Below are 26,468 nucleotides of genomic sequence, written 5' to 3' on the forward strand. Positions count from 1 at the left end.
CTTACACTGAACTTTATCAAACAAAAGCATGTACCGGATATTTTTTAGTGTATATAAAATATAAATATAAATATGTATTTCCATCCATCCATCTGGCTTAATATTGTTGGGGGAAGAGGATACTCTCCCCAAAATATTAAGTCATTATTATATTCCTGATAAAATATCTACTAGACTTTCTATTCCTTTAGTATATTTCAAAATATTAATATGCTTCAGTGTATTAGTTATCACCTTTGTACCTACATTTGAAATCAGATTCAGTATTAGCTTAGTCTTGCTATCACACTGAAGCTACTTTCGTGAAATGAACTAAGAAGAGTTTCATGTTTTTCAATGATTTATTTTTTTCTGTATTTTTTAGGGAAGGGTCTACAGTGTGTTCAGAGTTTCACTACTAGGTTGGACTCATAGTGATTCTCCCATTCACAGCCTCCCAAGTGGTGGGATTATAACAGGCGCACACCACCACCAGGCCCTGGGGGCGGGGCCGGCACTGCAGGCCTGAGGATCAACCCCCACCCCTGCTCCCAGGTACTTTAATCCGCTGAGCTGGCCCTTCAATGATTTAAAATAATATATATAATACAGGTATATATTGGAATTGCCTCCCTAGTGTAAGTAGCTGAAAGAGATGGTAAAATTTAAAACATAAGATAGATATTGTGAAACAGAATGAAATTGTTCAAAAGGAAAGAACAAACGGGATGGGGGAAAGAAGAAGGAAGAGGAAAAAAAATACACACACACACACACACACACACACACACGATAGATAACATAACTGTACTACTAATTTCTGTTAGTTCATTGAAAGGAACATTTAGTGCTTTTATTGTCTGACCAACTGTGCATGCCTCTATCTGGTAAGCTGAGCAATTGCATGGAAGACAACAATATGCAGTAGAATAACCCTTGTTAATTTTCTGTCATCTTGTTTTGAAATTTTGTATTTTTTTTCTATTTTTATTTTATTCTCTTTAAAATATTTTCTAAAAAGATTAATATTTTCTTTGAAAATGTGACAAAATCAGGTAAGTGTATTTAGGGTAGATTAATCCTTTAAATTTTTATACCTTTCAAAAATTAGTGATTTAAATTTTCTTTCTTGTTGGTAAATTTTGATGCACTATAGTTTCATAAAAATTGCCTATTTTAGAAAATGTTGGGCTGGGGAGATGGCTTAGTGGAATAAGCGCTTCCCTGGCAAGCGCAAGGGTCTGAGTTCAATCCCCGGTTCCAACAACAACAAAAAATGTTTACAAAGTTAAAAATTAATAGTATAAAGCTATGTACATAATTTATACTTGTAAAAAATAATTTTTTTTTCTCCTAGAAATTTCTTTCCTGTTTTTGGCTAAAGGTACAGCCTACTAATTATAAATTTTCTTATGAGACTAATATTCATAATAAAGGTTTTTTTAAAGAATGCTGGCATTGATGTAAAAATCTGTTTTAGTTGGGCATGGTAGGGCACAGTTCTACTCCTAGGACACTGGCAGGCTGAGACAGAAGGATCAAAATAGTCTGAGCTCCAGCTGGGCAATTTATTACGTCAGCAAGATCTGGTCTCAAAAAAATTAAAAAATGGCTGGGGATATAAGCTGAGTGTGGAAGTGTTACTCTACTTCTTTTAATACTTCACAGCATGGTTTAGGAACATCTTTATTTTTAAGGAAGCTCACAGAAATACCTAGAGTAAAAGCTAAGTATCATGTACATATGGGTTATAGCTATAGACATGGGGTATCGCTACACTTCAATGTCAGTTACAAATCTTTTACACTACACAATCACAAAAATCTTGCTAGTATACACTATAGAAATGATCCCTGAAAGTATAGCCTTAACTACAAATCTTAAAGCTTAAACATCTATTCACCTCAGAATTTTCCAAATTTTATCAGCTCAAATAAATTATTTGCTCACCCTTATCTGTGTAATGTTAAGGACAAGGATGATTTTGTTCCCTACGTGTTTTTTTTTTTTTCCCCTCTTGGTTTTATAGATCATTGCTGAAAAACTAAGATTTAAAATAATGCATATCAAAGAAACATCTATTTTAATTAAGGAATGCATGGAGATTTCCATGCCATGGAACTGATTTATTCTAGATAAACTGCTAATTAAAAATTCTGATTAGTGATTTGAAGTGTTCTTTTAATACTTCACATACATTCACTGGTATCCCCGCCAAAAGGGGCAGCAAAGTTTACTAGTTCAGTTCTCACGCAATTCTCCTTTCTCGGCCCCAGGGAAACAGAATAAGGACGACCTTGTACTGGACAACAGAACATTGGTATTTTAAAGAAATGTTGTGGTGAGTCCATGAGCTTAAAGTTGCTCACGGACCAGCTCTATGCCCAGTAACCATCCTTATTATTCTAAACTTAGTCTCTTTTGTTTTCTACATTTTTATAATGTATTTTTATTACACTTTCCTTCAGCCTATGTTCAAGCATTCTCAGCATATTACACAACTAGCTCACTAACATGTCAAAAGAGGTAACACTAGTAACATGCTAAGGGCAGGGCCCATTAAGGAGGCTTATAATTAGACTTGGCCATTGCTAAAGTCACCTAATTTTGTATTTCATCCTTCACTTCTAAATTAACTCATTAAAAAAATACTTATACAAAGAAGGCAATGTTCTAATCTAACATGGGTCAGATATTTCTTAAGGGTAATTATTTAAGCTGGTAATTTCTTAAGACGGTAATTATTTAAAATTCCTGACTCACAAATAATCATTTTGACATGTAAATAGTGGGAAAATTTAAGTTTTGAAAAGATAAAAAAATTATGTTTTATACTGACAGGTCTCAGGAAGCCAAATTTGGAAGGGCAGCGATCACTGACCGCCAGGGCATCGTGAAGGGTATATGTACCGTCGTGAGTGCCTCTTACCTGATACAAAGGGCCATCCTGAGAGCAGACTTGCGAAGCTGAGCAGTTCAGACACCGAAACTGCGGAGGAGATGAACTCATCAGATAAGAGGCATCCACAACTGGATACATATTTAAAACTGAATATTTAAAATATTTTAATGTCAAACATAAGAGGCAACATGATTAATTTTTTTAAATAAACACTCTGAGAAAATGGTAGTTGTTTTGGAAAAAGTAGATTTAATAACTTAGTGATTGATAAAGTTTAGCTTTAAGTGATTTTAATATCTAGCTATGAGATTAATGTTTGGCAAAACAATACATGAAATTCCATATATATTTCAAAAACCTGATGACTACTGGGATGGAATGTTAAATTATATACAACTTCTATATAATTTACAATGCTATGGATTGAAGCCAGGACCTCAGGCGTGCTGGTGGAGAGCTCTACCACTAAATGACAACCTCAACACTGTTCGTTTTAATATAGGGTTTCACTAACTTGCCCAGGTTGGCCTTCAACTTGTGATCCTTCTGCTTCAGTCTTTGGAGCAGCTGGAAATACAGGCAATGCACCACCACGCCTGGCTATTTTTTTAAGGTATATTTTCTCCCACTATAAGGAAAAAATTCAGTGCCAAGTTGGTGTATAAGAATACTGAAGTGGCAAATACTTGTATAAACTGAAACATTTCTAAGAGTTAACTAAATTTGACCAGATATTTGATTCCTAAAGACAAGTATGTTTCAAGAAAGCACCCAATGAAAACGAAAGCCCAGGAAGAGCTGGGCCCACAAGAAAAAGGATACTGAAGTAGAACTACTGCAAGATAAAGAAAAACAATGGTACTGAGGCTGGGTGATGTGGGGAGATAGCAACTGAGAAGTGAAGGAAAATTAATTTGCCTGAGACTCTTCTTGGAAGGCTAGAAATAGGACACTGGGAGGGCTGATCTGAACATAGAGTAGCCTTGTCTGAGGCAGAAATAAGATTGAGAAAATAGTTTCCAAGAGGAAAGAAAACTACAGTTTCCCTCAGAGACACGAGCAAAAGATACTGAGCATACAAGGAGACAGCCTCATGGCAATGCACAGAATAATGAAGTACGAACATGCCAGTTCCAGACAAAACACAGAAATATAACTCAGTACCAAATTCAGCCAAAACAATTAAAAATAGGTGGCTTTTTTTATTGTGGTACTCTACTAACAGGTACTAATATATATCACAAACCTATAAAGGCCCAACTATTTGCCTTATTAGACATGACAGTTTGGACTTTAACCAAACTATTCCACAGAAATTAGACAATTAAGCCAAATAGTTACGTGATTAGATTTTTATAAAATCTACATGATGTGTAATGCTGGTTTAGAAAAAGACCCACTTGAAAGAATAAAACAAGGGCCAGGGAGATGGCTCAATGGAATAAGCGCTTCCCTGGCAAGTTTAAGGGCCTGAGTTCAATCCCCGGTTCTGCAAAAAAAAAAAAAAAAAAAAGAATAAAACAAAATACCCAGGAATACAAACATACGTTATATATAAGTATATAAATTATACTCAATTTACTCTAGATAAATACTGGGTTATGCACTGGGGACTACTTTAGGTACTGGACTTAGCAGTAAACAAATGGAAATCCATCAGTAAGATTACCTTTTACTTGGGAGACAAAACACCTATGTAGGAGGCAAGGGTGTTGGAGGGTAGCAAGCACCATGGAAAATAACAGGAGGCATTAAAATGTCACTGAAGTCAAAAATCTCACAAAGAAGGTAACCCAGAGGCTGAACAAAGTGAAGGGGGTAAAGAAGCTGGTTCGACACAGCACTAGCAGAGAACATGTGGGGGTGCAGAGGCCACTGTGGACAGAGACCTGTGCATGGCAGGGAGAGTAAGCGGACAGGTGGGAGAGGGACGCAGAAAATCCACTGTATGTAGCATTTACAGGTCTCAAGAGACAGGCTTTTATCTAAATCGTATTAAGCACTGCTGGCCAGACGTGAGCAGAGCAGCAGCATGCCTCCTGGCGCAGGCGCGGGCAGCACAGGTGGGGCAGCAAGGTGGAGCTCAGCTGCAGACGCTCAGAGTCGTTCTAGAGAACAGCCCTGGCGCATGGACCAGAGTGGTGGAGGGCAGGTCGTGAGACACGGCTGGGATCTGACTGAGTGCTCATGGTGCAAATTACAGAACTTGCTAAAGACGGATGAAAGAGAACGAACCCAGTCTGACTTCGGAGGTTTCGCTCTAAGCAAGCAGAAAAATGAAGCTATCAATTTCAAATGAGGCTAAAGACAGTGAGAAATAAAAAGAAATAAAGAAATGGTCTAGTATATTACTTTACTGTTGCGCTAAGATGACAATTTTTGTCTACCTAAATGACAAAGCTTAAGATTTTGAGCCTTTTTTTTTTTAAATGTATTTGGTACAGGGTGTCACTACACAGCTCAGACTTGTAGTGATCCTCCCATATTCCCTCCCCAGTGCGGGAGTATAGGTGTGCACTACCACGCCAGTCTCAGTGGGCCACTCATTACACATGGGGGCAGGGCCAGCACAGCAGGTGGTGCCAGGGATTGAACCCCAGTCCCTGCATGTGCCTAAGCAGACGCTTAGTCTGTTGAGCTAGCTTGCTGACCCTTGTACCACTTTTTGAACTTTTAATAAAATATGCCTCAACTAACCAAAGAACTTAAGTTATTAAGAAATGTGTGATCAGAAATGCTATGGGAGCAAATGCTGATTTACCTGACAGTCTATTAAAAGAAATTTAAGTGAATTAGCTCTTTCATGCTATGACAGGTAACTCAAAATGCAGGCACCTTCTGCTGGGATCTTGGGAAGGGCAATTTGGGATCTCACAGTGCTAGCCACTGGAATTTCTTTAGCCTTCTGCAAATACTCATAATAGTGACTTTTGGCACTAACACATGAAGTGCCTGCTGAATTACCCAAGTAACCTAAAATTACATTCAGTATATAATATTAAAATTGTGTGTAATATCACAACATCTACTCCCCAACAACAGTGGTTCAATTTATTCTCTGTAATTCTAACCTGCTAATACATATGTAACCATAAAAAACTATAAAATGTCACAGAAAGGCAAGTAATTATTTACCAAATAGAAAGAAAATTACATTTAAAAAACAAATCCTAAAAAAGGGTTGATGCGTTCTTTCAGAGTGTAATTTCTTTTGTCCTGGTTGTGAGCCCTGTTCTACTGGCGAGAGCATTCAGCTTCACAAGGAAGGCTTACCCACATGAGACCCAAACAGGAAAAACGAAGTTAAGTGCTTCATTTATTATATTCTCAGCACATCAAGATTTTCTTCTAAAAGGTAGCCCCAAGTTTTACCCACTAGATAAAACAAACATGATATTGTGAGGTTTGTTTCACCAGTTATAGAGATAAATTTTTCTTTTCCTCTTTCTTCTGGAGGGGCGGGATCTCACACTGTAGCTGAGCCCAGCCGCACACTTCTGTGATCCTCCCGCCACAGCCTTCCACGTGTTGGATTACAGGTGTGCACCACTACATGTGGCTAGTTATGGAGATTTACATTCATTGTCAAGCATGTTCTGAACTACTGAAACATGGCAACTTTCATACCTGGATTCTGTGTAATTAATTCATCTTGTGTGAAGTAACTTTTATTAATTATTTTATAATTTACATTTCACATGAAAATGCTGTAAAATGGAGTTCACAAAACAGAAATGCTAAATTTCTTGGGAGCTTAAAAGTACAGCATATTGCATGATAAGCACCATAAAAGTTGCCTGGTCACAACTTCTAATCTATCTTAATTAATTTTTTCATACACTCAGATCATGATAATAATTTCTGGAAGCAGTAATTATATATATATGTATTTATTTATTTATTCCATCACTCTTACATATCAGCCTGCCAATCCCTAGTGTCCACATCCTCCAAACAGCCCATGTTCCTTGTGATTCAGGTGGACCTGAACATAGAATTTAACCCTAATCAAGAGATAGTTTAAAAAAACCCCAGATTCTCTTCATGGGTTTTCTTAGCTTTTTTCCTCTGAGCAATCTCCTATCCTGCCTAGGGCTTGCGGCACACTCACCTAATTCTGCGTCAGGAGCCCTGCGCACTCCCCTCTCCCTAGGGCCTGACTTCACACCTTCAGTGTGGAAGAGCACATGGGAGAAAGCCGCACGCCCCGCCGCTGCTGGGTCTGTCCTTCCTGCCTCTACCCAAGCCAGCTCCCTTCCTGACCAGGTCACAGGAGTCAGGCCAGCACTGTGGCTTGCCAGCCTTTACTCTGCATTACTTAGAGGTTCCTATTCATTACTGAGCTTTAGAAACTATCACTTTCTGTTTTTAAGTTAGTAGACTTCTAAACATCTTTCAACAGAGTTTTAAAATCATCTTTTTTTTTTTTTTTTTTTTTTTTGTGGAACCGAGGATTGAACTCAGGAGGGGAGTGCTTTTTCCTCTGCGCCATCTCTCTGGCCCTAAACTCATCTTAAAAAACCTTGCATTTAACACAGACACTGGTTTTATACTTGAACCAAATTTAGAGTGCTGGAAGAAACGCAAGCCAGTTTTTCCTTCCCAAGTACTTTTTTAAAGTTCCTAAGTGGTATCATTAAATTTAAATGACATAATAAATATGCACGTAGGTAAATATAAAAGCAATTTACGTTTTCTCCTCTTAGTCGCCATCTTGTCATATAGATGAATTCCATAGTATGATCTTTTCCCATAATTTCACCGTTGCATAGTACATCCAACTTTAAAAAGAGTACAGATACGTTAACATAAGTAATTCTCAATTTGTAAGTCATTTACCTATTTTTCAAATATCTATACAATTGTGACTGCAGAAGCATTATTTGTTAAAATAATACTGAATATTTTATTGAAAATACTTTCATTTCTCACAGAATAGTAACCATTCAGGTGGGCAGTTTATCTTGTCCCAAATGCATATGCATTATCTCAGGCTCATACACATAATTTATCCGTACAATGCAAACTTTCAAGTTTTTATCTCTAGTTAACCTGAAGATTTTAAACACACTTCTGTGACTGCTCTGCCTGAAGTATCAGAAAAGGGCTGGACCTCCGAGCGCTCACACTCGCTCTAGGTTGCAGGAGCCAAGCAAGCCCCATGTCGTTAGGAAGGCCTCAGCAGCTCTGGCTATGCGCAGTTCATTAATTCAACAAGGCATAATTAAATGTTTATCATAAACTGCTATGAATAAAATAACATTTCAGTCTTTAGCTATTGAAATAACTGGTAAGATTTCACCTGAAGCATGGAAGGGAAGAAAAAGAATGTGTTTTAAATAATTCTGTGTCTTGGTGGACAAAGACTTTCACTGTGAACTTTAAAGTCTAAAATGAGTGACTGTACTGGACATATGAAACTGCATTATGGACTTCATGATAAACTGCTGACGTATTGAACTTGGAAATGTCTTTAGATGTGATTTTATTAGCGCTCTCTCTGTCTGTTTCTCACTTGCTGTTTTTCTCGATGGGTTCTAAGTCATCAAAGCTGGCCTTAAAACTGTGATCCTCCTGCCTCAGCCTCCCAAGTGCATGTTCTACCATGACCAGCTCTTTCATTAACTATTTAAAGAACTAAGTAGATAACTTCTGTTTCTTATTTTGCCTGTAAAATAAATGAACAGCAAAGAAGTAAAGGTAGTTACTTAAGATGCAATTAGTAATCAAGTGTGTATCTCCTATTGTCATTTAACAAAATTAATTTTCGCTGTTTAGCAATGCTGTCACACAAGTTTCAGCTTTTAGCTATTTTATTAAATCATCTCATACATGCTGGGAAACAAAATAATCAGAGACCAATCAATATTCCTAAAAGTAACTTAGAAAATGTCCTTTGAATGAGATATATAAAGTGTTAAGCAGTAGCTAGAATCTCTTCTCCTTCCCTCTTTTATTTAGTTTTTATATTTTTTAATTATTTGGTACAGGGTCTCACTACACAGATCGGACTCATAGTGATCCTTCTGTTTTCAGCCTCCCCAGCACTGGGATTCAAGGTGTGCGCCACCACGCTTGGACTCTGTCACAGGCTCAGCACGCCCAAGGGCGGGGCTGGTGCGGCATGCAATACTGGGGAGGTACTGGGGATTGAACCCCAGTTCCTGCACTTGCCTATGCAGGCTCTTAGTCCACTGAGCTATCTCGCCAGCCCTTTCTTCCATCTTTGTCTATACAGAAATAAAATGCATGCCAGAAGACTGACAATAGTTTTTTTTAGCTCTAACAACTTCCTGAAAACTAGAAGATGGCAACTCAATAAATCAGGTTTAAAAGTAAGGAAAACTGTACATGGTATTTCAAAAAATAAAAAATAAAAATAAAACTCTAATCATAAAAACAATTTCATTGTCTCCCTGTAAACTGTTACCTTTTACCTTACAGAGTTCGTTAGGTTCTAACATTTAAATTTCACTATTTTTTCCCTAAAATAAAAGTGGATGTTGCTGGATTTTTTTTTTTTTTTTTTTTAGGACCAAATAAGAAACATTTTAACCAAGACTAATTAGTCATCTGAGAGAAACTTTAAATTCAGTATCAGTTGCTTCCTCAAAATATAGATTTCATACCTGCCAAAGCTTATATTCAAATAGATCACATCTTATTTCTCTCACGATGAGTGCTTAGGATATAAACATAATTACACATAAGCCAGAAGAACTCTGATATCTTTGTTTATACAGGAAGCTAGCCTGGTCTTTAGTTTTTTAGATACCACTGTGAGAACCAGGGAGGAGAAAGGAGAAGTAGAAGTTGTACAATTGCTATTTAGGCAGGGATACTCTTCACTCTTCTGCATCCATACCCTTGGGATCACGCACAGTCTCTGAACACTGAACACCTTTTAAGCTCTCCTGTCATCAGTATCAGTGCAATCTGCCTCTCCTATAGTAAAATGGTCAAAACCTATTTATAAGACGCAGTATGTTGGTTTTACCTAGCGCTAAGCAGCATCAATTTTGAAGACATGGAATTACTTGAACATTATCTGTGAAATCCTTAAAAAGACAATGTCTACATTCTGAAGTCTATAAAAATAATTTAAAGGTCTCAGATTGAAAAATAATATGTCCTAAATTATGCTGATATTACAATGAAAATTTACTTAGCTAGTATATTAATTTGTGGGAACTTAAATATTTCCTCTAAATGCAAAACACTAAGTATATCTCTATCATGATTTACTCAGTATATGTTAAGCTGGTAATATATAAATGGAATATTATATTCTAAAAATTAAAATTTCAACATAAAACAAGTTTCCACAAGACTTTGAATATGTTATCAGTTAATTTCCTATTTTTAGAACTTCAGCTCAGAATTACCAAAATGATGAGGGTTAGATATTCAGCTTACCTCATAAGAACTTGGAAGTTTTAGTTTTAAACTTAGAAATTTTTTAATAGTTCCCACAGTTACACGTGTAGAACATCGAATGAATTTCTTCATTAGGCCCTAAAGAAAATAAAGATAACTAATTAAAGTATCCAACTTCACCTTTAATGAAACTTGAGGTACTATTTTCACTAACACTTTAAGTACTTTTAAAATGGGTTGTGAGATTGTCTAATTTTACAGGTCTGTGGTACTTGGAGGGACAATGCCCCTCGCCCCAGGACACTTACACAGCACGCGTTGAGAAGGCAACTGCCCAGGAACTATCACAAAGAATCGACAGCTGGGATCTCAGCAAGCAGCTTTTGCACAAGAGAAACCACCAACAGAATGAAGAGACAACCCACAGAGTGAGAAAATTTTTTCTCCAGCTGTTCCTTACACAAAGAACTAACACCTGCAATATATAAAGAGCTCAAAAAAGTTAGACCCCAAAATTTACAGACCCAATCCAAGAATGGGAATCTGAAACGGACACTTCTCAGATGAAGAAATACAAAAGCAAATAAATATATGAAAAAGTGTTCAGTATCACCAGCTATTTGAGAGATACCAATTCAAAAGAGATTCCATCTCATTCCATAAAGAATGGCTATTATCAAGAAATCCAAAAATAACCAATGCTGATGTGGCTGAGGGGAAAAAGGAAACCTCTGCTGCTTCTGGTCAGAGCGTAGCTGGTAGTATCATTGCTGTGGAAGTCAGTGTGTAGATTCCTCAAAAAAACTAAAATTAGAGGTTCTATTTGACCCAGCTAGTGCTCTTCTTGGTAGCTTTCTGGAAGAAGTAAAAGCTTTATATCACAGCAATGTATGTATTATAGCAGCATAACTGGAAATAGCTAAACTTTGAAAAAGCCCAAAAGCCCATCAACTGATGAATGGATAAAGAAGGCGTGGTTCTTTTGCACAGTGCATTACTACTTAGCCATAAAGAAGGGTAGGCTTGAGCCATTTCTAGCTAAGCAGATATACTTGGAAAACATATCTTACATGAGCTAAATCGACACACATGCATAAATACCATATAATTTCTTCATTGTGAGCAATGCAAGTATAAATAAGGACCAAAATGTGTGACAGATATTGTGAAACAGTAAGAAAATCTTCAACTGGGAAGGGGAACTAGAAAGGGGGAGAGGGGATAGGAAGGAATGACAAAAAGAACAAGAAAAGAGGAAAAAAAGGAAACTAAGGGAAGGGAAGAGGATTTAAAGGGATGGTAGGGAAATGGGGGAAAAAGAACCAAGATATATCATTTATAGGTACAAATTCCCTACAACGAATGTCATCATTATGTGTACCATTTTGTAGCAACAAATTAAAAAATAAAAGAAGAATATGGAGTTGTTAAAATTTCATTTCTGAATTGTTCATTCCTACCTAGCTCTTGACCCCTTACACTGATTTGTATTCCTGCAACCTCACTGAGCTAATCAGCCCTCAGGGCTCCTGTGGATCTCTACAATGTGTCTCTACCCAGTTATACCTTCTGCAATACTTACTTTACAATCTAGGTGTTTTTCTGGTCTAATTGCTCTAGTTACAGTATCTAGTACAACAGAGCAGAAATGATGCCCACAGAAAATACTGTTTTCTTGATCTTAGGAGGAAAGCTTTCAGTCTTTCACCCTTCCTCATGATGGCAGGTATCATTTTCTCTTTTGAGAAAGTTCCCTTTTAATTTCTAAGTTTGCTATCAATCTCAAAGGGCACTGAATTTCATTAAACACTTTCTCTTACTCGAGATTACAATGTAGTTTTTTAACTCCTGTATTCTATTAATGTGGAATCTTAACTGATTTTTCCTTTGTTGAATTAACCTTGATAATGGTATATAATTTGTTCTTTTTTTTTTTTGGCGGAATCGGGGATTGAATGCAGACCCTTGTGCTTGCTGGGGAAGCATTTATTCTACCGAGCCATCTCCCTGGCCTTATAACTTGTTCTTTATGCTGCTAAATGTACTTTATTTGCATCTATATTAATGAAAAAATTGGTTCATAGTTTCTAAGACTTCTTTTATAGTTTAGAATCATGGTTAAAAACATGTATATAAAGTTTACCACCTTAATACTGCTACTTACACTGATATAAAACAGAGCTTCAGCACTGTTAAATCTTGTAAACGTGAAACAATTATACCTGCTAAGCAAAAATTAACTCTGTTCCCATTTCCCCAGCCCCATTCTGCTTTCCATTTCTAAGAACTTGACTTTAGATCCCTCGTAATAAGTGGAAGTATTACAGTATTTGTCCTTTTATAAATTAATCATTTTACTTAGCATAATGTCTCTCAGGTTTACTCATATTAAAGGATGAGATGGGAATTTCCATTTTAAGGTTGAATAATGTATCGCTGTATGAATATACCATATTTCCACTCATTCAGTGATGGACATTTGGGTTGCTGTCACTTGTTGGCTACTGTAATTAATTCTTTTTTAAAATATATAATTATTTTATTGATATATTTATTCAGTACAGGGTCTTGCTATGACTATTTTCTTATATGCTTCTTGGTCACTGTATACCATTTTTGGAGAAATGTCTACTTAAAAACCACAGCCCAATTTTAAAATATGATTATTTGATGTTTCTGTGGTTCAGAATGAAGAATTCTTTATATATTCCAGGTAGTAGCCCCTTATCAGACTGCCAAGTATTTCCGCCATCCCACAAATATTTTATACTGATGTGCAAAAGTTCCATAGTTCTCTCTTACTGTCTTCACTTTTGGTGTTCAAGTAATAATGGGCTTCAAAGAATGAGGTGGAAAATGTTCCTATCCTTTGCAACAGTTGGGGAAAAGATGTGCTAATTTTGCCTTAACTGTTTGGGTTTTGTTGTGTTTTGTTTTCTTTTTTGCTCCAGTTTTATTATTATTCTTCATAGGTCTCTCCCTGAGAGTTTTTGTAGTTTAAAGAATTTACCACTCTATCCATGTAATCTTGATTTTTTTACCAAAGCTGTTCACAGTTTTCCCTTATAATAATCTGTATTTCATAAGATTGGTAGTAAGGTGCCCTCTTTTATCCCTGGTTTTGACAAGGTGATTCTTTTGTCTCAGTTTGCAGCAAAAAAACAAAAACAAAAACAAAAACAAAACCCAAAAAACAATTTTGTTAACTTTAAATAACAAGCTTTCAGTTTCTGAAACTTTTTTTCAATCCTCTAATTTTTCTCAATATTTATTAGTTTGTTCCTTTGCTTGATTTTTCTTTCTTCTAGTTTATGGTAAAAGATTAGGTTATTTATGAAGACATTCTTGTTTTAAATGTATGTGGTTATAGCCAAAACTTCCCCTCTAAACACTGCCTTTGCTACATGCTGTAGGTTTTGGCCTGCCGTGACTTCATTTTCTTTAATGTTAAGACATTTATTAAACTTCCTTTTGATTACTTCTTTGACTCAGTGATGATTAGCATTGCTTCATTTCTAAATATCTAGATTTCATAAGTTTGTTACTGATTTTTAATTTCATTCTTCTGTGGTCAGAAAATGTGCTCTGTATACAGTCAATCTTTTTAAATTTATGGGTTATTTGGTTTGTAGCCAAAAGTAAGGCCTATCCTAAAAAATCTCCCATGTATTCTTTTGTTGTTTGAGAAAAGGTCTCCCTACGTAGTTGTGGCTGACCTTGAACTCACTATGTATTCCATGGTAGCCTTGAACTTACGGCAACTCTCCTGCCTCAGCACAGGGCATACTGGAACTGCACAGGTGTACCACCACGCCCAGCCCATGTGCACCTGACAAGAATGTATATTCTGTTGTTGGGTAGCCTGTTCTACAGATGTCTGTTCAGTCTAGTTATAGTGTTGTTCAAATCCTGTTGTTCCTTACTTTGTTCAGCTGTGTACCCACTACTGAAAGTGAGATCCTGAAGTCCCAACTAGCACTGTTGAGTTGTCAAATTCAAATTTGCTTCATGTATTTTAGGGATTTGTTGTTAGATAAACACATGTTCCTAAGTATTATATTTTCTTGCTAGATTAACACTGAATGAAAAAAATCATTACTTTTTTTCTCTTGTGTATTTTTTGTCTGAATGTCTATTTTGTCTGTTATCGAAATTTCCATTTCTCTGGTAATAGTTTTCATAGAATTATAGGTTTCTAATAGTTTTTATAAATTCCATTTTTAGTCCACTGTGTCTACAAGTACTACCTACAGTATTTTTATTGCAGATAGTACAAAATTAAATCATATTTTTTCATTCTGCTAATCACTGGCTTTTTTTTTTTTTTTTTGGTGGAACCGTGGATTGAACTCAGGCCCCTGCGCTTACTGGCTTTTAACTGGAGGAGTGCTTAACCAGTTAATTTATAATGTATTCATGGATAAGGTGGAAGCTTTATCTGCAGCTTTGTTATTTTTCCATATTATAGATATATCAACTTGTATATAGCACTTCTGTCTCTATCCTGTTACTTTTGTCAAAAAAAACCTTTATACTTGTGTTAACCCAAATTTAGAATACTGCTATATACTACTCTTTTAAATTGAATAGCAGAAAAATAAGTTCCCAACAAAAAATATGTGTATTTTTCTTATTTTCTCTCTCTTCTTTCTCCCTTTAAAAATGAGTATATGTGCATGGTACACAGTAACAGCATTCAACTGGGGGGCTGGTATGTGCCACGTCACATTCCGCTCACCTTTACGCCATCCCTTGCTGCTCCTCTGCCTTCTTCCTCAGATCCTCTGCTCACTTCCATACTACCTCTCTGTTTCTGACCTTCCATCTTTTATTTTGCTCCTTAAATTATTTAAATTTTGAGTGTCTTACATTAGAGAACCCATGCAATATTTAACTTTCTGTGTTTGATTAATTTCATTTATTATTATGGTCTGAAGATCCATCCATTTTCCTATGACTCAAATTTATCCTATTTATGGCTGAGTCAGAATGTGTACATAAGCCATGTTTTCTTTATCTCTTCAGTTGTTGACGGCCTAGAGGCCCCAAAGAGAATGGAACAAATCATCAAAAAGATCACACACCGTGACAAAGTCAGCTTCATTCCAGGGCTGCGAGGGTGCTCCACACATAGAAATCAATGAAGGCAATAAACCACATAAACAGAACGAAAAAACTCCACACAGTCATTGTAACAGATGCAGAAAGTCTCTGTAAAAATCCTGTGTATTTCCTCGCAATGCTTTTCATACATCTTCATGTGGCTGTGACTTATGATTTAGTACCCTTCACTTAGGACCCAGCATCTCTATTTTCTGGAAAGAAAATCTTACAGTGGAATAGTTTCTCAGTTTGTATTTATCTGGAAATACCTTAATTTCTCCTTCCTTTTGAAAACTGATTCTTCATGAATATCTAATTCGTGGTTTACTGCATCCTTCAGCACTCTCCATGTATCACACTGCCTCTGAGCCTCCATGGCTTCTGGTGAAAGCTCAGCACCTGTCACTAAGGATGCTTGGTCCTCAGTGAGGCTCTCCTAAACAGCTGCTCTCTAGAGTCTCTTCTTCTTGGAACAGTCTGATTATTTAGGAAGATACTAATCTCTTTGAATTTATCTGGCTCAGAGTTGAACTTCTTAGCTATTTAATGCTTTTTATCAAAGCTATTCATTAGTCATTATTTATTCAAATATGTGTTCTGTCCCTTGGAACTTCTGTGTATGTTGGTAAGCTCGATAGTGCTCTACAAGTCTCCGAGTGTCTGTTCATTTTCTTTGTTCTATTTTCTTTTTATTCCTCAGACTGCATAATCTCAAATTAAGTTTGTGGTTCTTTGTCTTTGGTTCAAACCTGCTGATGAAGCTTAGGAGTGATTTTTTTTTCTCCTGTCATTGTGCTTTACAAGTTCAGAATATTTTAAAAATAATTTCTATTTACTGAATTCTACATTTGATGAAATCATTCTTAGTGCTTAGACATAATTATAATTCTGTATATACAGATGACTTAAAATACAAGTCTGGTAAATGAAATGTCTGAACTTCCCCAGGGATAGTTTCTATTGATTGCTTCTTTTCCCAAGTATGGGACATAATTTCTTATTTGTTAATATGTCTCAAAACTTTTTTGTTGAAAACTAGACATACTACTGCTATACTGTAGCAACAATGGGATTTCTTCATGCTCCTCAAGATTTGTTGCTGTGGCTGTTTTTATTTAATTTTTTTGTAATTATTTAATGACATTTCTAAATGAATTCCATAGTCTTTAACATATGTAGTCACCTAAGTTTTTATCAAGAGATCGGGCAATTAGTATAGAGATTTCTGTATATGCTTAGAGCCAGGAAGTCTCTCAGTACATGCAAGGAGACTTACTTGGGGCACACCTCTAACATCTGTGCAGTGCCTCAAGATCAGCCTCAAGGTGAAGGCCTGGGCCTTCTCCAGTCTTTCCCGAGTATGTACATAACACTGTAACTCCCCTTCACCTTCTAGATTCTGAGGGGTAAATAAGAATGGTAAAGTGCTATGGAAATCTCATTCACCAGCTTTTTGTTTTTAAGCCTTTTGATTATTCTACTGTTGGTCTCAAATGTTAACTACACTTCAATCTTGAAGCTGAAATATTTGCCTGCAACTGTTCTGAAAAATATCTCTCTTTTCACCCACAAATAAATCTTTTTTTCCCACTGCACAGGCTCCGGAGGCAAATCAGGTGTCTGGTAGACAATCTGCTTCTGCTAAGTGCTATCTTTCAGGGAACAACCCAACAAGTCAAGTGGTGACAATGACTTGGAAAAAAGGCTTTGAAAGACCTTTATCTCTTTTCTACCTTTTTAGCTCCTCAAAGATTGCAATGGGAATGCTGGCTGTTAGCTTGTTCAAGGATACCAGAGAGCTGAATTGCCCCAAACAAAATGATAAGAATTCAACAGTTGCATATTGATATCTTCAAATTAGTTCTTCAGATTACCAGAAATGGATTTAAAATTTTAAAGTCCTTTATATATGTATAACACAAGCTTTTCTGTATGTACAAATCCATTGTCAGGTAAGTGGAATAAGATATCTAACTTATACATAAAGCAATAATCCTTATCAAGAGGAGGGTTCACAGATGAGAGAGAATTTAATGGGAGAGCTTAATGGAAAACTTACCAAGAAATCAGAAAAGTGGGAGATGGGATAAAACAAGTTAAAATGCCATAAAGCCCTCTGTTTTCCTAAGAGAACCATCACATTGATTAAATGCATCATGGGCTTTGAAAATAATTGGTTAAATATTATACCTCTGAAAGAGGTGATCTTGAACTCTGCCAGGTTTTTTCCCCCCATGTGTTTATGGAGAAGCAAATTTGGGGGGGGGGTGGTTACTGATTTTACAGACAACTTTGCTCTTGACTGTGGCTGTCACACTACAAAAAAGAGAAGTATACTGTTTAAACTGTACAACTATTCCACCAGAACAGTGAGAAAGAAGCACAAGCCACTGCACAAGAATGAGATGGCTGAGAAAGCTACAAAGCAATACAGACAAGTGTCTCAACATCGAAGTGGTTTATAATATAGTTTCAAGGAAAAACACCTATCATAAAAGAGAGAAGACAGAGTATCAGTGACTAACATTCATAGGAACATGCTAAAAAAACCCCTAAACCTGGAGTGATAAATGTTAACTTCTACAGAATTTCAGAAAAGAGTCTCATTAGGTTGGGAAAAAACCACACAAAGAACAGGGATCTCTGCTTGGGTTTGGAAAGCACAGGATAGTGAAAAGATAAGTGAAGAGCATGCCCAAAAGAAAAGGATTTAAAATTTTAAAGTCCTTTATATATGTATAACACAAGCTTTTCTGTATGTACAAATCCATTGTCAGGTAAGTGGAATAAGATATCTAACTTATACATAACGCAATAATCCTTATCAAGAGGAGGGTTCACAGATGAGAGAGAATTTAATGGGAGAGCTTAATGGAAAACTTACCAAGAAAAGGGCTAGTTGTTTAGATGTGGGTCTGCGGGCAAAAGGGTGATAAATCCTGGCCGTGCCGCCAGGGCAAATCTGCCTAGCCAACAATTTCCCTAAGTAAAGATTTACTGGAACACGACTATACCATCCATGCACTGTTGTTGAGGGTGTTTTACAGCTGTAGTGAGTGAAGTGAAAAGTTGCAATTGAAACAGTGTGGCCTACAGAGCGTAAACTATTCACCATCTGACCATGTGCCTGGTCATAGTCCAGGCCTTCATCTTCTGCCTTGTCCACACTCATGTAAGTACCCACAGATAACAAAAGCCACTTAAATTACTTTCAAAGATTTTAACAAAATAAACTAAACAGTGAATTAGTGTCTGGTGGAAGGAAAAAAAATAAATGTCAAGGATGACTCTAAGGTTTTGAACTTTTGTGTGTAACTGGTTGAAATACGGTAATCAAAACTTAGAGTACCTGCAGTTAAATGGGACGGAATATAATGAATATGCCTTAGACATAGTTTCATATGTCAAACTTTCAACTAGTAATTAAAAGTAGAGATAAATTACTTAAAACTTGTGATAAAAGGCAGAGTGGTGGTGGGAGCTCAGAAAAAAAGGAAATATATGGAGAAAGCATTAGGACCTACTGTACTGAGTGGAAGGGCAGAGGCTGGCAGTGGTCAAAGTAGAAATGGCCTGGGGAGAAGATGAGAATCAGGGCAGCACCAAAGTGGTTCTAAGCCAATGAAGGTGTCCTGAGAATGGACAAGTGGGACCTCCATTTGTGAACTTCTTTCCATGATCCTGGTCATAAAACAAACTGAATAAGAACTAAGCCAAGTCTCTCCACAAGGTCAACATTAAGCCTAAGTGCTGAATTTGATTTTCTTGTCCAATTCTATTTGCAGCCAAAATCATGGAAAGAATTAAGTGTGCATCATACCATAGCAATACATGCACACCTGCATCTTTAGCAGCGCAATGTGTAACAGCTAAATCTCAGAAACAACTGAAACGCCCATCAAGTGAGGACAAGATAAAAAAGGGGAAGTTAACGCTTAATTTGTTTTTCTACTTTTTAATGTTCTATGTATTTGTTTGACCAAACTTACAGGTTTTTATCTGGTAATCTGAAGAACTAATTTGAAGATATCAATATGCAACTGTTGAATTCTTATCATTTTGTTTGGGGCAATTCTGTATCATTTCTAATGTTTTTTCCCCTTATTTTTTTATATTCTCTTCAAAAATAAAATAAATTTTTTAAAAATGTGGTACTTTTATAAAATGGAGTATTATTCAGCTACAAAAAAAGATAAATTTGAGGTTTTTAAAAGTAAATGGGGGCAACTAGAGACCAAACATGTAACTTAAATAAATCAGACTTGCATATGTACACATGATGTCTCTAGTCTAAGAAACTGAAAGATTAAGATTAAATAAGATCCACAAGTTATAACAGACACTGTGAAAGGGAAAGGAAAGAATAGCTGGAATGGAAGAAAGGAGAAAAGAACACACACACACACGCGCGTGCACACACACATGCATGCACACAATAGCTAAGATAACTGTACTACTCATTTCTATTAGTTCACTGAAACAACAGTGTTTATATTGTTTGATCAATTTTACACATTTATATCTGGTAATATCAGCAACTACTCTGAAGATAATGCTATGCAATATAATAACCACTGTTAATTTTATATCTTGTTTTGAAATTCTGTATCTGTTTTTTTAATTGTCTTTAAAATAAAAAAAAATGAGTTCAGAAACTGAGGTACAACTATACAAGGGAAAGTCTACAAAGGGAAGAGCAAATGGCTAAAAGTCAAGTGGAAATACAAAGTATCAGACTCCAAGGCAGGGCAGTTAATGTTTTAGATGAATTTCCAAATTCAGCATTTTTACCTTTAAAACAGAAATCATGCATAGGATCAGATTTCATATTTACTGATGGAAAGGTACTTGACTTTCCAATATCCAATAGACTCAGCTTTTATTACCAGGTAGCAGTTTGAACAGAGCTAAAGAATGATCACAATCTCTGTGAAGAATTCCACCCACGGAATGGCAGTGGCGAGGGCAGGAAGAGACAGACACATGGTCACAGTGACTGATGAAAACACAAACGGGAAAGATGCTACACAGGAATATGGAAAACAACGGAGAGGATTGGAAGGATGACCAGGCACAGTGGTCATTTCTCTACAGTTGTCTCATTAAAGCCACATCCCTTAACTAAATCAATTAATTCACTGTATTGTAAATCTCTGATTATATGTGAAAGGCCTAACATGTTCCTCGAGTGGGTTTTTTCTTACTACTTATGTCATTATGGACTAATATTCACACAGCAAATAAATATTAATTAAACTACTATGCTTATATGTATTCTTTATTGCAAGATCCTGAGAAAGCTTACTCTGAATTAAAAATTATTTTGTACCCTAATAAAATACCACTGCACATATTAGCAAAATACACAACTTGTAGATTGACAGAGGAAGCAAAAGAAAATTAGAGACAATGGATAATGAATAAAACATAAACTACACGGCCAGGGAAGATAGCTCAGCAGCATAAGCATCTGCCTGGCAAGCACAAGGTCCAGAGTTCAATCCCTGGTACCAAAAGAAGAGTAAAACATAGACTACAGAGAGAAAAGATTCTCAAAAGTTTACATGTGTTAAAACAAAGTGACAAACATCCATTTAAGAGCTAAAATGATAAACATTTATAACGAGGATTTCTTGCAATAAAAAGCAGAAAATATTATTCAAGTAGTATCATTAAAAGACCAAAAAAACAAAAAAAAACAAAAAAAAACAACAAAACACCTCAGTGAAAGTAAACAGGGTCTCTAGGATCTTTTAAGAGATCAATTAACAAAGCAGGCAATGAGATTAGATATGGAAATGCTACAGGGAGTGCGCAGTCTTCAATGACTTTAAAAGTTCATCCACTTTACAGCAACTAGTTTACCTCAAAACCAGTATTATTCATAAAATACATCAGCCATGATATGTAAAACATATTGATTTCAAATATATAATAAAGAGGTAAATTAAAAGATAATGAATAAAAGAGCTAGAGCCACTGCTTAATGTGGTATTATGCACCTGAGCCTGCACTGGTTGTGAACCCCCAACAAAAGTATAAAAGGTTGAGGTGAAACAGGCGAGATGCTCAGCATTGGCCACTAGATGGCACCATCGGCACAAGATGATTGGGGGTGGAGTGGAGGGATCAGTGCCCAGTATGAGCAATTAGCTGAAAATCTGCACGACTCTCCAAGATGTGCTTTCTATTGGATTATTAATAAAACCTTTAGAATCAAATGGATTAAGCATTAAAAATTCATCAACCAATTCAAAAGTATTTATTATAAAATGATCACTAAAAAAATACAACTGTACTTGTCCACTCACCTTGACTACATTGTCTCCTGATTGCCCATTATTTCGTAAACAATCTAGGCAGATAGCAATTTGTGGGTCACTTCTATGATAGTCTTTATCATCCTGGTTTTCATCACCTTCTTCATCTGCTTTAGGTTTGTCAACTTTCGAAGTATCATCTATATAATTTTTTAAAAAGTCAGCTATAATTCAAAGTTTAAATAAAACCAAAATCAGACTTAAACACGTGGCATATAAATAACACAACTGCATTTCCTGATGCATTATTTTATTCCATGTCTTTGCTAATGTGTTAGTTGTGCACTGCGTTAGGCCTGAAGGAACATCACCGCAAGTAGAGGGCTATCATCCCTATCATAATGACCAAGTATAAAACAAAGTAAACAAACAGACACATCACATGATGCAAGAGGCAACGCCAGCTCTGTGGGCACATCCAACAGAGGCAATTAACTCCAACTCTGGGGATGAAGCAAAGATTTGGGAAAATTTCCAGATGAACTATCTCTAAGCTAAAACTTGAAATAATTGCTAGCCAAGCATTATTTTGAAAGCCCCCGCCCCAGTGATCTGCCTGCCCCTCTTTATGACTGCAGGGAAGCCTAATGAGAGACCGGGGGGGGGGGGGGGGGGGGGGGAAGCTTGCTTTCTTCTTTAGATTTTTAAAGAAACTAGGTAGACAAGAACTGCCTTTTATGAAACAAACTAGCAGCTCCAACGAAAGATCCAGATTATCTACCTAAAGATTAAATATCCTAAGTACTTTTAAAAAGGAGAAATGGGAAGAGAGATAAAATTTATAAAGCAGGCTACTGCCCTTTAGAAGTTAATCTGATACAAAAGGTCACTAACTAAACCTACTAGGTAATTTCTGACGACTGTTCCCCGTGTTTCTGTCCTGAGAAAGCAGTACCAGTGAGAACGCTTAACCGTCCCACGTTACCCACACTTGTGCCACAGCACTGCCATCCGACTGTGCTGTACTCTTACATAAACAAGGCTTTAGTTAAGTCATTTGGCTTCTCTGCCCATTTTGTTGTTAGATATTAAAAAGAGCCCCTTGCCACCTTACTCCAGCCATCAAAACTATGTCCAAAAGCTGCTGTGTAGCAAGTCAGTTCATCATGAGCCTGTTCCACAGATAAAAAAGGGCAGTATTTTTCATCCATCTTAATGATCTTCAATACACACACGCTGCACTCACACAAGAATATATGAAAGATCTGAATGGTATTTAAGATATTTTGAATAAAATTTTATATCTAAAGAATAAATAATCCTACTTGCTTATTATCTCATAGAATTCTCTGTACTCACAATATATACTAAAAAGCTTTTCTTTGACAGGTTATGTTTTTACCGAAATTATTAAAAATCACCAAACGGTCAGTGTCTAGAACCAACAGGAGAGATCTAGACACTGGCAAGGTGATGGAGAAACTCCAGTAAGCACACTGAGGTACTTCTCAAATTCTCAGGACGTGAATTCGTGTCATCTGGGCTCCACCTACGCAAGCCTCACTCCACAGTATTAGAGCACAGCAAATCACCGAACCCGGCTCTCAGTCACATCTCAGTTCCCTGTCCCATTAAATTGAACTTATAAAATAAAGTCTAAAAATGACAGAATCCTGACTATGTAGCTGCAAGCTATTTCTTCAGTTTTGCTGTATGTTAATAAATGACTGCTGTAACCACCTAGTTAGCTTTATTTATCTCTTTTTTCTTTCCCATCCTAATGGCCAACTACTCTATCCAACTGCCCTCAACTGGACACCAGATTTGTACAGATTTATATAAAATCTAATGAAGAGAAAAAATAAAAGCACATGAATTTTGCACAGGAGAAATTTGAATTTAAAAAGGTATTAGTTTACTGAGACAACAAAAAGTTCTGAAGTCAGAAAGAGTTGACAAAAAGTTAACCAAGTTGAAAGATGCTCTTAGACACACATAAAAAGTTACCTTGTCCATTTTCTTGAGGTTTATTTTTCTTCCAAAACTCAGATTCACGCTCAAGTTCTTCTAATGTAAAAGAAAAAATGGAATACACAAACCATAGTAACAATCTTGAAATCATTAACAGAAATACTGATTTCAAAAAATTGCAAGTCTGTAAGAACTTAAAGGGCAACTTACGCTCTCGTAATCCAGGAACGAGCTTAAATATAATTTCCTCCAATGTATTATCCAACCTTCAGAAAGAGTGAAAAGGAAGAGAATATACTAACAATGAAGTCATCAAAATTCACTATGTAAATAGTTCCACATTTATATCATGTATGTATCACAAAATACAGAACAATTATTTTAGCATATCCAGTATACCAAACCCTTCTGCACATGGAACAAAACAGTCTGTTGTCTGCCAGGGTAGCCTGTCTTACAACAATGCTCCAGGTGCTAAGCTTTCTCTTTACACCCTCCCTTGACTACGGGGTGGGGTCTGTTTTGCAATCTGAGAACACAGTCTTGAAACTTGCTTAGACCCACAGACTACAGCATAAATGACAGCTATGTTTAATTCTGAGCCTAAGCTTCAAAAATATGCTTTTGCTTTTTTCTCTCTCAGAACCCTGCCAGCATAAGAATAAGCACTGAGGATGAGACACCACACAGAGCACCAGTACCTGCTCCCCGGGGCCATCTTAGATGAGGCCACAGACAGCCCACCTCCAACATGGGGAAGAAGCCAGCAAAGGGCAGCAGAGGAGCCTTCCCAGTGGGAGCTAATGCATCTGCTGGGGAGCACAACCACCAGTCGATTCCTGACTATGGGGAATAATGAACGCTCACTTTCCCAAGCACTAGTGTAGGGTGTCTCTTGTACGTCACAGGAGCTGCTAAGTCCACTCCTGAAATCTCTACCAAAACCTTTGCTCTTTCCTAAGATGAGAATCATCTCCATTGCTCTTCTCTGGGAATGGAGACCATTTAGTTATTGTGCCTTCCCTGAGAAAAATTTAAATATTTATCTTAAAATTTTCTTTTTCTGCTAGACAGCTTTTTCTTTCCATGACTTTATTGCTTCACGTTCTTCTTGCTCTTGCAACCCCCACCTTTCACTTAGTTTACTTCATCCTGCTCAACAGTATTACTCTTCTCAGACTTCAAATACTTTCAGACATGCAAAGGTTTCTCACATCTAAAAAGGGGAAAAATTGCTTTTTTTTTTTGTATTTTAGGGAAGGGCTTACAGGGTGTTCAGGGTCTCACTACTAAATGGGACTCGTGGTGATCCTCCTGTTTTCAGTCTCCCAAGAGCTCGGATTACAGGCGTGGGTGCCACCATGCCCAGTCTGAATCTCTGCCTCAGAGTGCCCCGGGATGGGGGGGGGCACACAGCAGGCCCAGGGATCAAAGCCCTGCCTGCTCACAGGCACTTTAATGCTAAACTATTTGGATGCACTAAACCCGTTGTCTTTCAAAGCTACCAAATGAAGAGAATTTGAAAGCATAACATCACATACTCTCTGTTTTGCTTTTTCCCTCCTGACCATTCAAAGTTATCCATAATTTCCTTTGTAGTAAATAGGTTTTAAAACTTTTAAGTTGAAAAATGTTTTAAAATAGAATTTTTAAACAGTTTCAGTATTATGTAGCCCAGGGGCTTTAAGTGTACAATCCAGCTTGGTCCTGAACTCAGCGATCCTCTTGCCTCAACCTCCTGAGCCAGGACTGCTGATGTGAGCCCCTACACCCAGCTCTAAATTGAAAATATTATAAATTTATTTTTAAAATTAATTTTCTCTTATATTGTTGGGTGGATACTTGAAAGTTAAGATGCTCTCTTGAAATTTTACTTTTTTTTTCTTTCCTATTTGTTGTTTGTTACTGAACAGCTAAATAAAGTTGTTCCTCAGTGTCAATGGGTGATCGGTTCCAGGACTCCCCACAGATAGAAAAATTATTAATTTCTTATATAAAAAGGTATAATATTTACATATGGCCTGTGTATATCCTCTCATATACATTAAATAATCTCTAGGTTGCTTACAACACTTACTGCAATGTGAATGAAAACATTCAATGGTACACACCATTTAGGCAGCACCATGGAGCCCATACATGCCTAGTACAAATGCAATTTTCCCCCAAAATACTGCGTTCTCTCGCCGCCTCTTTCTCCTTGAGACTCCCTCCCCTCCCCTCTTCTCTTCTTTAATCAAATTTCACTTTTTTGCAGGCTGAGTATTGAGCCCTAGGGCTTGTACATGCTGGGCGAACGTGTCGCTTCTAAGCCACATCTACAGGCCCCCTTCAAATACCTTTGCTCTGTGGTTGGTTAAACCTGTGAGCGCAGAACCCACAGACACAGAGGGTTGACAGAACTTTCACATCTATTGTTCTGCCCACTCTGCACTCTTTGAAACCCCCCAATGGGCTGCTTTTTTGAGGAGTACCTCTACAATTATGGCTTGAAAGTACGATAAATGCAGTCAACTTCGTCACCGGTCACCTCAGCTACCTCTTCTGTGCCAAGACTGCCTATCAACCCTCCTGCAGTGAAATGCTGAACACCCTTAATCACATTCTTAATTTTTTTTAAATTTAATTTAATTTAATTTTTTCCCATAATTTTATTGATAAATAGCAATGAGACAGTTTCAAATCAAATTGGTAGGACAGTTTCAGTAATTAACACATTGCATACATTCCTCCCAGTGGTTAACTGCTGTACAAGATGCAGACACGATATCCTATCTACAAACACCATTAGAACAAATCACTCTATTCATTAAGAGAATGTAACTATATATCTATCCCAACCACTTTGAATACACAGATACAAAATGGACATTCAT

At 36.8% G+C, this 26,468-nt stretch overlaps 1 protein-coding gene and 1 pseudogene across 2 annotated transcripts in view; both read right to left on the minus strand.

Annotated features, from left to right (window-relative positions):
* Positions 1-26,468, minus strand: part of Pcgf5 (polycomb group ring finger 5) — a 57,547-nt gene that overhangs the window by 3,600 nt on the left and 27,479 nt on the right. Inside the window, exons 3-8 of one of the 2 annotated variants that reach the window (XM_004632065.2) lie at positions 23,803-23,858; positions 23,629-23,688; positions 21,673-21,821; positions 10,298-10,396; positions 7,573-7,662; positions 2,909-2,968 (exon numbers count right to left, since the gene is read on the minus strand). In XM_004632065.2, the coding sequence (XP_004632122.1) occupies positions 2,909-2,968; positions 7,573-7,662; positions 10,298-10,396; positions 21,673-21,821; positions 23,629-23,688; positions 23,803-23,858 (514 nt within the window). The remainder of the gene's footprint in view (positions 1-2,908; positions 2,969-7,572; positions 7,663-10,297; positions 10,397-21,672; positions 21,822-23,628; positions 23,689-23,802; positions 23,859-26,468) is intronic. The other variant, XM_004632067.2, reaches the window with a different exon arrangement.
* On the minus strand, positions 1,766-1,848 carry LOC111817017 (annotated as a pseudogene).

The sequence above is a fragment of the Octodon degus genome, unplaced genomic scaffold (genome assembly GCF_000260255.1).
Source record: "Octodon degus isolate 3935 unplaced genomic scaffold, OctDeg1.0 scaffold00046, whole genome shotgun sequence".
Taxonomy (NCBI): domain Eukaryota; kingdom Metazoa; phylum Chordata; class Mammalia; order Rodentia; family Octodontidae; genus Octodon; species Octodon degus.